Genomic DNA, 12,941 nt, shown 5'->3' on the forward strand with positions numbered 1-12,941 from the left:
TGTGACAGAGTCATTTTAAGCCACGTGCTTTCGCTGTTCTTAATGGTTGAATTAGAAAACTGTCACTTTTGATTACAAAAGCAAAGCTAGGGATGTGAACAGCCAGATCAGAGAAAAATGCTCCGGTCTCCAGGGCTGTAGTCAAGATGGTCTTTTGCAAAAAAAATTAAATAAAATTAATTAATTAATAATAATGAAAAATAAAAAATATTTAGAAAAAGCAGCTAAATTTAAGTAACTTAAGGGTTCACCTTTAAAAAAAACAAAAAAAAACAAAAAAAAAAACAAAAAAAAACTATAAGGTAATATTTGTATTTTAATCAGAGCAGTTTTGAAAGAACCGCATCAAAAGAATCACTTTATTAGAATGAATCAGACTTTTCCCTGAGAGAATATTTATGAAACGATTCACTCAAATTAATCAAATTGTCCAATGCTATGTAAGAGTTATTTTTAAGTTGAACCAGATCACTAAAACACATCAACTTTTCCAACATCACATTTAAAAGATCTGTTTAGGGTAACCTGATTCAGTAGAACTTTCAATAAGAAACAAAGATGCAGACATTTACTTTTGTGCTCTTTATCTTTCCTTGAAAAATTGAGATGGAAATTTCTGGGAAGCTAAGTGACCATGCAACAGGAAATGCTTGTTCAGGCTCACTGCTCTGCAATCTCCAGCATGGCCAGGAACAGTAGTGAAATGTTTGTAACTTTCTGGCTCGCGAGAGCTGAGCTGTCTCGAATCTATTGCTGAGAAGCTATTACCATGGTCTTATCTCCCAGTGACATGATACTATTGACTCTGACTTCGTTTTTATTATTAGACTGAGTCATCAGTGGCCACAGATTTCCAGGGACGTTTCTGTTGCTGGAATTTGATTAATGAACACTGTAAACTCTATCTGTACCTTTCTCCTCCAGGTCCAGATGGCCAATGAGGTAACCCAGTTAATCGAAACATGTCATTCTATACAAAAACTACAGTTTGAGAGCACTGAAGCTCTCAAAAAGTACGACAGTAGCATTAACGAAGAACTTTAAAGACTTAAGGTTCATTGTCAATGAGACTGTCACAACTCCTCCTATGAGACATCAGCCTAATGAGTATTAGCTCCAAGGGGATTGTTTGCTAATTTCATTTCATACTGCATTTTGCCATGTTAATGGATTTGACTTGCAGTTTGCAGGACTGTATGAGGAGCTACGGAAATGGACAGCTCATGTTCAGCGCAGTTTTTGTACAGGTGCCAAGTCATCAGGTTTAAGTTTTGATCCTTGGTCAGTTGAAAGCACCTTCGATGATGACTGTTTCTTAATTAAGTTCAGGTGAAAGTCGGTGAAGCTGTCACTTGTCAAATTAACTTTGCAAGTTTAATTACTATTTCAGTCGAGACTTCAGATAAAAGATGCTGGCAAATCTGCATGGCTTGAAAACACATCTTTGTGTTCATGTGATTGCCTTGTGGAAATGACATTGACATACTTTTTACTCCTGATGAGTTGCTAAGTCATTTAACATTTACAGCCTTCCATGCACACCTTTGCAATATATTCACCTTAGTAAATTTGTTTACTTGCCAGACTTTTTTAAACACACACACACACATGTACACACACATGTTTGTTTTTGTGAAAAGTGGGGACATCATTTTGTATGATTTATAAGCGTTTCGAAAAATGGGGACATGGGTTATGTCCTCATAAGTGACCCTCTTCTTGTAATACCTGTGTCATACCCAGGCAGCCCACTGCTCCAGGTGTGTGTTCACAGTGTGTGTGTGTGTGTTCACTGCTCTGTGTGTGTGCACACTTCGGATGGGTTAAATGCAAAGCACGAATTCTGAGTATGGGAACTGTCACGTCACTTTACGTATGTGGTGCAGAAGCAGCACAGACTCATTATGCTTTCACTGATCCACGGCTGTTTAGTCCACAGATTTTAAAATCATGTAAAAAAAAAAAAAAAAAAAAAAAGAATAAATAAATAAAAGCTTTTCCATGAATGTGATAATCTTTCATAGACATTAGTATAAACTCAAATATAAACAACGTTTTATTCATGCACTTGACTTCTAGGTTTGTATGCTCAAACAAGTGGCAACACATTTAAACACAACATTTAGACTAATTTTCTTGTTAGGCAATCACAAACATTTAAAATTAAAACTCACCACTGACAAAAACAGTCGGCTCTCATGCCTTTTGCATTTAAATCTTTATTACAAGCAATCCCACGGGTCTTGAGCTTTGTTTTTCTGCCTTCATAAAAGTGCATTTATTGTGTTTCCTTGTTTCCCTAAATGTGCTCTTTTTCTTGTTTTAAACATATCAAAAAAGCCATATGTTTTTAATTGTAATTGTAATTGTAATTGTTAATTGCTTTAATTGTATAAATGTATTGTGAAATGACTGCATTTCAGTGTCAATCCATGTTCATTTTTACTGTGAACAATGTATTTTTTATTTAACTGTCCTTGTAAAAAGGATCTGTGGTGTCATATAATATTGTGAGGTTTTTCAACTTTAAGGATGAGCCTCCTAGCATGAATATAATAATGTGAAATACGATTGGGAGTCTGCACAGTTTGTTTATTTTGAAATGCATATGATTTTTTTTACTTCTGTTTTGTTTTTGCTGTGCGGTTTGGGCACGGGGTGCATCAGAAATAGACTGGGCACCTATATTTAGCGAAGCGTTACGGAGAGCTACGTGCCCATGCTTATGCACCTTAGACATGTGAAGGCAACCTTGGCTTTTGTCGTCATGCAACTAACTAACTATCTAATTATGGATGTTTCCCTTGCCATCTAAGGAGCAGCCATGAGTGGTCGCTCAGACTGCGGTCTGTCGAGTGGCCGCCATTTTGCGTGTCACATCAACTGCCTGGAGATCCTGGCCATGTTTCAAGCACTGAATCACTTTTACCTGGACCTGAGAGGCTTGTTGGTGCACACCAACAAAACAGCGGTGTTCTTTTACATCAACCCCCAGGAGGTCTGCGTTCGCAACCCCTTTGCAGGCTGGTACACCAAATCCTCCTGTTGTCCCAAGGGAAACTCTTCACCCCTAAGAGCAGAACACATCCCTGGGCATCTCAATCAGGGAGCAGACATCCTGTCGAGGCAGGGGCCGAGGCCAGGGGGATGGAGACTCCTCCCTGATGTGGTGAATCAAATTTGGAGTGTGTTTGGCCAGGCTCAGTTGGATCTGTTTGTAACTCAGGAGACCTCACACTGAACCTCTGGTTCTCTCTGACTTATCCAGCTCCTCTCGGACTGGATGCCATGTTGCAGACATAGCCAAGGCTTCATCTGTATGCGTTTTCCCTGATCGCCCTGCTCCCGGGAGTTCTGGAGAGAGTAGGCCGGGACAGGCTCAGTCTTCTGCTAGTACCCCCGTTCTGGCTGGCCCGAGTATGGTTCTCAGACTTGGTGTCCCTTCTCGACGGCTGTCCTTGGGAGATTCCAATAAGGAGGGACCCTTCTCTCAAACTGTGGGTGTGATGACAACTCAAAGCTTCTGGTCTCTTGACTTAGGTTGCTGAGACCATCCTCCAGTCCAGAGCTCCCTCCACAAAGAAATTGCACAGCACAAAGTGGAGTCTTTTAACTTCTTGGTGCGGCAACCATCAGTTGGACCCGGTTAACTGGCCATTTGGTTCAATGATAGATTTCCTGCCGGAACATTTCTCTGCATAGGTTATCCCCCTCCACCTTGATGGTATACATGGTCATCTTAGCTCCTAAACATGACACACCTGGTGGCCAGCCATTTGGGAAATACCTGCTAGTTACGCGTTTCCTCCATGGTACCCTGAGGTTGAGGCTTCTGGCATGATCTAGAGTCCCACCATGGGATTTGGCTGTGGTTCTGGAGGCTCTTTGTAGACCTCCTTTTGAACCTTTTGATGAGGTTTCGGACAGGTACCTTACTGTCAAGAATGTAATATTGTTAGCCATCTCTTCTCTTAAGAGAGTGGGCGACCTTCTGTGGCCTCTTCTTGTCTTGAGTTTGCACCAGGCATGGCCAGAGCTTTCCTATACCTTAGGCCTGGGTATGTTCCCAAGGTACCCTCCTTGGTTCCATGGCCAGTCATGCTGCAAGCCTTCTGTCCAGAAAAGTTGTTTGTCTGCTATGGTCCTCCTAAGAAAGGTCTCCCTGCGACCAAGCAGACAATAAGCAGGTGGAAAGTTGATGCTATTTCCATTGCTTTTGAGTCTTCTAATCTCCCTTTCCAATAGAGGTCAAGGCTCATTCTACCAGTGGTATGGACTAGCTTTGCTCTTCCACACTAGGCAGGGATTCGTATTCATGGCAGGGTGGGCATACTGTGAGGGTTACATACTGTGGAGGGAGGAGCAAACAACAGACACAGTGTTCATGACGTCAGGCCTCGGAGAGGCTTTTATTAACAGAAAATAATTAAATGCACACCGATTGTAGCCAAATTCCTTGACACGTCTGTATGCCTTGACCCCAGCCTCAGTCCATTCCTTGTGAAGTTCACTCAAATTCTTGAATTAATTTTGCTTGACAATCCTCATAAGGCTGCAGTTCTCTCAGTTGGTTGTGCATCTTATTCTTCCACACTTTTTCCTTCCACTCAACTTTCTGTTAACATGCTTGGATACAGCACTCTGTGTACAGCCAGCTTCTTTGGCAATGAATGTTTGTGGGTTACCCTCCTTGTGAAGTGTGTCAGTAATTGTCTCCTGGACAACTGTCAGATCAGCAGTCTTGCCCATGATTATGTAGCCTAGTGAACCAAACTGAATTATTTTTTTTTGCTTAAACTTGCAATAGATCAATAATGTTCTTGATAGTGTCACTTTCTAAAGTGGAAAGGAAACGCTATATACCTTAATTATCAATTTCAAATTTTTTTATTAAATTGAAATCATGTTAAATACAAATTCAGCCCCATTAAACATACGTGACCCTGGACCACAAGTCTTAAGTGTCAGTTTTTCAAAATTTAGATTTATTCATCATCTGAAAGCTGAATAAATAATCTTATCATTGATGTTGGCTATGGTCTATTAGGATCGGACAATATTTGGAAAACACCTTTAAAGTTATCCAAAATAATTCTTAGCAATACATATTACTAATCATAAATTAAGTTCTTATATATTGACGGTAGGACATTTACAAAATATCTTCATGGGACATGATCTTACTTAAAATCCTAATGATTATTGGCATAAAAAAAATGTTTTTTTTTTTGTTTGTTTGTTTTTTTGGCTATTGCTACAAATATACCCCAGCGACTTAAGACTGGTTTTGTGCTCCAGGGTCACATACTTTATTAGCCTACATTACTGTACACCCATGTCTGGTTGTTGGCTTAAAAGGCAGGTTTATGAGGTTTAATACATTTGGCTGCTTTTAACCTTAACCTGGAGTTGGTTCACCCTCCACCTACGCATGTCACCATATTGTTGTTGAGACTGGTGGGTTTTTGATAAATGTGAGCCTAAATCATCACAATTAAAAGAACCAAAGACTTAAACTACTTCAGTCTGTGTGCATTGAATTAAATACACGAGTTTCACAATTTCCCAATCGAGCTGAATTACTGAAATAAATTAACTTTTCCACAACGTTCCAATTTATTGAGATGCACCTGTATTTCTTTCACCCCTAGAGTGTTCATTTTATTGTTTTTCTTTCTCACATTTTTCCATTCTATTTTTTCAAAATACATCTGTGTATGTAAAATCACGATAAATATTTAAGTATTACATAAAAGCAGAACATTAAAGTTTTTCAACTGTTAAAATTTGTGTTGCATGCTAAACAAAGAGCGTTCAGTGCGCCGGCATCCAGGTGCGGGTTAACAGGTTAAACATTTTTCTACCATTATGAAAGTAAGACCTTCATAAAGTAAATGACTCATAGTCATCCTCTTCAATACAGTCCCTGTGTTTTTAACTGAGCAGACACTTAGTTATGTGTTTCAATTGGTTATAAAATGTTATAAAAGTTGCTGCCACATTTTAAGTAAGTAAATCACAAGGGAACTTATGAGTCTCGTGACACATTTAAATTTTTTAACTAAATACAGCAAAAAGTATTGCAGTGATCAGGTTTATTTTTTGACCACAGATGCATTTATATGTGTAAATCTGCTCTGATCTGCTTCTTTTTTTTTTCTTCTTCTTCTTTTTTTTTTTTTTTTAGATGTATGCCAAACCAATGTGAACATGGAGGCCGATGCAGTCAGACCTGGGATGGCTTCACATGCACCTGTGATGGGACAGGATACACAGGAGCCACCTGTCACACATGTAATAATTAATATATGTTAAATATACTTGTATATCACATGTAAGAATTAATATACATTTAATATACTTTTATATATGTGTGTGTGTGTGTGTGTGTGTGTGCGTGAGATATTGTACAAGGCAGAAATTTTAAGTTTACTACCTTTTCCCAATGACCTTACAATTCTGGAGTGGCACTTACGACTCCTTCAAACAATCATTGGGTTTTGAAACAGAGCTATTGATTGATATGGGAACGCCTGTTGTACTGTACAGTATGTGAAGTCTTTTTGGGATCAGCTCTGAGAGAAATAGTTCAGAATCACTGCTGAGTGAAACTTTTTAAGACCCCAGGGGTTAGATGGAGAGGAGAAGAGCCTGGAAGTTACACAGTGACACCAGTTTCACATAAGTCAATAGAAAAGATGATGAACTCCATTGAGTTACTTGCCTCAGACCTCTCCATACACACAAAAAAAAAGTTGTACTGGTCAATAGTCAACCTAGAAAAAAGCAGTGTGTGTATATAATATTGACCCTTTACAACCTGGTTTTAGTATTTTGACAGATACAGTAAATATATTACACTCTATATATTGCATTAGCAAAGATGCTTTTTTTATCATTTAACATTTATTGACTAAATACTTTCTATTAAGCTCAGGCTGTTCTTTCCAAGTGACTTAAAGTATGATTGCTGGGATAGTTTTATGAATAATAACTCTTTCCTCACCATTGATGTGTTATCTTGTCATTTAGAAGACAACGCTTACCTGCCATTGACAAGTTTTTACGGCTTTTCGTGTTTACATTGTTATACACTCTAGGGTGCTATTACACATCTTCTGAACAGGTACAAAACCTCCCGAAAAAAACACACATGAACAGGACGGAGAAACGAGCTATCTCTTATGTAAGCTGATAAATGTATATAAATGAAAACTGCATTTTGTTACAGAGTAAAATGTTGATCCAGGAATTAGTAAATGTCTGTGCAAGCTTTGGAGGTACTGATGGAAGTGATTTAATGGATTTATGCTTTCATAATCGTACCGAATATTATCCAAAGTTTGATTTTCTCAGCTTTTTGCTCAAAATTATGCATTTTTTACGAAACCTACCTTTATTGAAGTGTTGATAAAAAAAAGAATGCTTTAAGCTAGAATAAAACATTTTTTTTGTTTAAAAGTAGAGGCTCTGATTGTTACTTTGCTCTATTGCATATTCAAATATTCATACAGCAAAATATACTGGAGTCCACCAAATTTGAGTGAAAATCATCAAAATCGCTGGCGATGGCTGGCAACTTTAAAAAGAAAATGCTGGCAAGGAAAGAGTTCATATGAATGGTATTTCAAGTCCCCATGAAATCAAAATTAAAGTTTTTTGGGTGTTAGTATCAATATGTTAGTCTTAAGGTTATCTATTAGGCATTGTGCTCCAAAACAATGACAAAATTTGCATTTAGAAGACATAAGCATTCAATGCTTGCAGTTCATCACTTCAGCCAAAACAGCTCAACTATTTTTTTTTATGTCACGTCATACTTAACCTTCTCATCAAATCTTCTGACCAATCAGATGCTCTCTAGAGCTCTCTAGAAACAGAACACTGAAGTGCCAGCTGAGATCAGTCATTTGTGCACAGTGTAGTATTTCCTGTACGGTGAATGGCCCCTAGTGCACAGTGTAGGTAACAGGGAACGATTTAGACATAATATAAATAATAACAGGATGTAAATAGGCTTTCGAATGTTGCAAATGAGGTCTGGTTTTCATGGTGTTTCACACGAATTGTGGCAGTGCACACTGTCTGATCCAGACTTTGGCTCCGGTCCAGAGACGCGATCGCACTGAGGAGATCATATGCGCGAGTCAGCATATATTTAAAACTTTTACAAATACACAGCCTCTGTATGATTATGACCACTTTTTTGTTTTACCAAGAGTTTCAGATTGAATCTAGAGTGTAATCTATGTGGCTGCCAAATGCAGCTTTACCGAGCTGAACTGCTCTGGCCCTAGCACATATACGCTATTAGGTATTTTAAAAAGAGGGTGGGACTGCTTGATATGTTCCGCCCTCTCTTCCTATTTTAGTTGAAATTATATCACCACAAAGAATAATGCAGCCTGTTTCAAGGCACTTCGGGAGACCTTTAAAGCTTTTATTTCTTACCTACAGCTGTCTATGAGCAGTCCTGTGAGGCCTACAAGCATTTGGGGAGATCATCTGATTCCTACTGGATTGACCCAGATGGAAGCGGACCATTAGGTCCTTTTAAAGTCATCTGCAACATGACAGGTAAAATTTGCATTTTTTATTGATTTGTGGTGAACCACAGCACTGAATCCAAAAAGCCCCCCACTTGCACCTGATTAATAAATCAAGCCTTTTACTGAGTATTACATGCTTCCAAGAACCACTGTATCCCAAGCTTTTGAGTCAAGTTTTTAAAATCCCTCCCATCACCTCCAGAGACAGTCTTTAATTTCAGCATCTCAACCCATTTGTTTTCCAGCCTACTGAGCATTATCTCATCAGCCTGTCAACACCATCCCACTGATCCAAAAATAAACACCTAAAATTAAATAGTAGTCTTACATGTAGGGACATTCAAGTATGTAGGAATATCAGGACATAAAATCTTATCATTTAAGGGCAGGAACTGTAGTCATCTCAGAGCATAGAAAATTCCTGAGAGGACACTGTAGAGAGCAAAAACCATTCTTAAAAGAAAGTGTCTGTCAATTTTAGAAATGTTATCTTCATTGTATTATTATTATTATTATTATTATTATTATTATTATTATTATTATTGTTATTGTTATTGTTATTGTTATTATTTATTTATTTTATTTTATTAATTTTTTTTGATGGGTAAATCTTTTGAAGTGAGATGGATTATGGCTACAGCATCAGATTGATTTGAATAATATAAACAAAATATGTTGAAGGAAATTTTCACACATGGATCCATAATATGTTAAATCCGTTTATTTGTAACTTTAATGATAAAATCACTTCTTGTTTTCATAGGTCAATTTAAAAATCTAAGAAAAACATTAACTTTTTCTTTAAAAAAAATACATTTGGAAACTTTTTCAGTGCAGTATGTATTTTGCCCTTTTTGTTTGATAAAATTCTGAGATTCTTATTTTTAATTATTAATTAAATATTAGGTATACACACACAAATGTTAGGGGTTAGTACTTAAAAAAAATAATTAATACTTTTATTCAGCAAGGATGCATTAAAATTGATCAAAGTGGCATTACTGAAGGATCAGCGTGTGCTTATGGTACAGTATTAACATATGTTTTGATGAATTTATCAACTTTTCTTGCAGTGCCAGTAAGCTTCAGCATCCCTTTTATGACCATTATTGTATCTGTGTTTCAGAGGACAAGGTCTGGACAACTGTGGTGAATAACCTAGCGGCACAGACAGCAGTGACCGGCTCCAGCCGGGAGAGACGGACAGTACTGCAGCTGAACTACAGTGCTTCTATGGAGCAGGTCACAGCTATAACCAACAGTGCTGAACACTGCGAGCAGCACGTAGCCTACGCCTGCCGAATGTCACGCCTACTCAACACACCAGGTACAGAGAGATCGTCTGAGAGAGTGTGTGTGTGTGCGTGTGCGTGTATACGCGCTTGTGTTGCAGAGTATAGATGCTTATAGGAACTTGTGGGGTGATATAAGGTTATCTAAAACCTTGAATAAAAATAAAAAAATTCATCCGACTGTACTGATACTTTTTTCCGGAACAAATGAGGGTCAAGTGTCTTGATAACGGGGTAAACTGATGGGTAAAATAGGATTTTGACCTTAATAGCCCCTCCGTGGCTGATCCACTCCCACTCTCCACTGCTCTTTGTTTGAACCTGCTTATTTTTGGCAGTTTGCCCAGTTGCTCAACTGCAATACCACCCCAGAACGTGGTTTATGTTATAATGGCTTGGTTTCAAGAGAATTAGAGTTACATTTGCTCACTTTCTATGCTTATGTGTGGGCTTACAGCTGGACTTAATAACAGGGTTCGCACAAGGTGCTTAAAGTGCTTGAAGTACTTGAATTTGACTTTTTGAAATTGAAGTCCTGGAAAACCCTTGAAAACAGCTTTATTTTTGAGAAGGTACTTGAAAAGTACTTGAATTTTTAAAGGGCAGTGCATATGAAGCAAAATTAACAATGCAGAGAGACTGATATAAATACAGATCCGTTATGCCTGGCTTTTAGCAGTGCATGATATTTTGATACTGTATTTGAATCAATTATTACTGCCTCATCATTAGTTTTTATATAAATAGTTATACTAAAGCCTGTTTTTCACTTTATGTCTATTTGTATTGCTAAAAAATATCAGATTACTCAGTTATCAAAAAAATCAGTGGATTACTTGATTACCAAAAAATTATTTACAACCCTAGAATAGTTTAAATATTTCAAAATTCAACTGCATTGTTTTGATTTGTGTAATTAAAAGACAAATATTTTGTTATTTAGAAAAAAAATCTTAAAACTAGTTTTAAAATATTGTCTCATTCTAGTGAACCCAGTATCTCATCAGCTAAGTGTATTATCATACACCCTAGTGTTGATAAGTGGTGATATAGTTCATAATTTCCCAAGTCTATGATACAGCTTTCATTCATCAGGTCAATCATATTCATAAAACAAAAACAAAAAAACATTTTGAATAAGCAAAGCGATAACTTTGCCATAATATCATTTCAAATGTTAAAGTTGTGACAGTTATAGTCTCAGCCTCAGACATCACGCCCACGGACCATTGGCTGAACATCTGATGCATATGGCACACAAAAGTGGAAACACTTCAGGAGTGTCGAAGTCGTCATCGGATTGGTTGAATTCTACAGGATTTCTGCGAGACGTGTGTGTCGAGTTCTTTAATGTTCTTTGAAATTGAAATGAAGATACCATGGTGCCAAACCCCCTAAAGAAAGAAGAAAGCTTAGTGTTTACAACTGTGACATCGAGTGCTTATCATGATCAACTAAACACTGGATTTTCTAAAGCCTTTAGTTTTATTCGTTTAATAGAATTTGAAAGATAATAACAAAATAGTTAATAAAGATAAGATCTCTGATTTTCACCCTAAACCAAAAACCAAAAAAGTCATGCTTGAAAAGTCCTTGAAAGTCCTGGAAATTCATTTTGCAGTTTCTGTACGAACCCTGTAATAACAAATTAGTGCTAAATGAAATCATAGCAATGCAGATGTGTTTCCATAGAAAGAATATAGTTGAATCGCAATTCTTAGAGAAACAAGTTAACTAAGTATGAACACAGTTATGAATTTTTTTTCCTGGTTAACAGGGTGGGCAGGGCAAGATTCACTCACTGATAGTTCCATGTGCGCTCTTCTAATTAGTGGTTTATGAGATTTAAATTGACAAGCTGTTTATGGAGTCTGCAAAAGAACTGGTTAAAGGTTAAAATGTAACTAGTAAAGTATATGTAATGAAAAAAGAAGGGTTTTCAAATCTGTTCTCAAGTTAAAAAACTTTGAATTGGTTAATTATATTTTTGTGTATATTGTTTAGTTTAAGATGAACATATTTTAGTATATATGGTTATAGAGTATATAATAGGAAACATGTATGCTATTGTTAAAAAGATTGGGGTCATTATTATTATCATCAATATTATTATTATTAAAGCAATGCTTTTCTTCAGCAACAACACTTTCAGTTGACCAGAAGTGACATTAAAGATGTTTAGAATGTCTCCATTTTTTTTTATTAATTAACATTCATAATAAGACATTTCTTGAGTGCCAAATCAGCATATTAGAATGATTTTTGAAGGATCATTCATGTGACACTGAAGACTAGAGTAATGACTGCTGAAAATTCAACTTTACCATCACTTGAATACGTTATATTTAAATATAATTGTCATTAATACACTTAATTTAAATTGTAATAATGTTTCACACTATTAATATTTTATATTGTTTGTAATCGAATAAATGCAGTCTAGGTGAGCAAATGAGACTTTTTTTTTTTTTAAATCTTACCGACCTCAAACCTTTGAACAGTATTGTATATAATGTCATATGCAGAATAATGCTGAAAAGGATTTCCTACTCTGTCTTTCTCACATAGCACTTCAACCCTCTTCTTCTTCACCCCCACAGCTTGCAATCATTCACCTTCTCTCTCATTTTTTTGTTCTTCCATGCTCTTTGCCACTATCCCCTGGCACTCCTGCGACCCATTTTCTGATTACAGTCAGCAATAACAATTTGAAACATGATTGTGGTGCTGATGCTAATATATTAATGAATATGCAGCACAGTGAAGGATGCTGTGCATTTTCTTACTGCTAATCTGACTATTTACATAATTTCTGTACCATCTATGTTCAATTAGGCATGAATAGAATGTCACTCTCAGTCCACTCTACCGTTACACACAGGCACTGATCCCATGGGTTCCAGTTTGAGCACCCAGGGGAACCCAGTAGAATGGCAGCAGGGATGGGAAGTAACAAAATACAAATACTTTTTTACTGTACTTATGTTTTGTTTGTTTGTTTGTTTTAGGTATCAGCACATTACTTCACTATTCATTTTTTGACAGCTTTTTATTTTCACTCCTTATATTTTTACACAAATGTCTGTGCTTTCTACTTCTT

At 36.9% G+C, this 12,941-nt stretch overlaps 1 protein-coding gene across 1 annotated transcript in view; it reads left to right on the forward strand.

Moving 5' to 3' along the window:
• The window catches only part of LOC127946186 (contactin-associated protein-like 2), a 361,215-nt gene that overhangs the window by 192,536 nt on the left and 155,738 nt on the right, over positions 1–12,941 (forward strand). Inside the window, exons 11-13 of the mRNA XM_052542554.1 lie at positions 6,188–6,294; positions 8,458–8,577; positions 9,676–9,876. Of these exons, the coding sequence (XP_052398514.1) occupies positions 6,188–6,294; positions 8,458–8,577; positions 9,676–9,876 (428 nt within the window). The remainder of the gene's footprint in view (positions 1–6,187; positions 6,295–8,457; positions 8,578–9,675; positions 9,877–12,941) is intronic.

Source organism: Carassius gibelio, chromosome A24 (genome assembly GCF_023724105.1).
Source record: "Carassius gibelio isolate Cgi1373 ecotype wild population from Czech Republic chromosome A24, carGib1.2-hapl.c, whole genome shotgun sequence".
In the NCBI taxonomy this organism is placed as follows: domain Eukaryota; kingdom Metazoa; phylum Chordata; class Actinopteri; order Cypriniformes; family Cyprinidae; genus Carassius; species Carassius gibelio.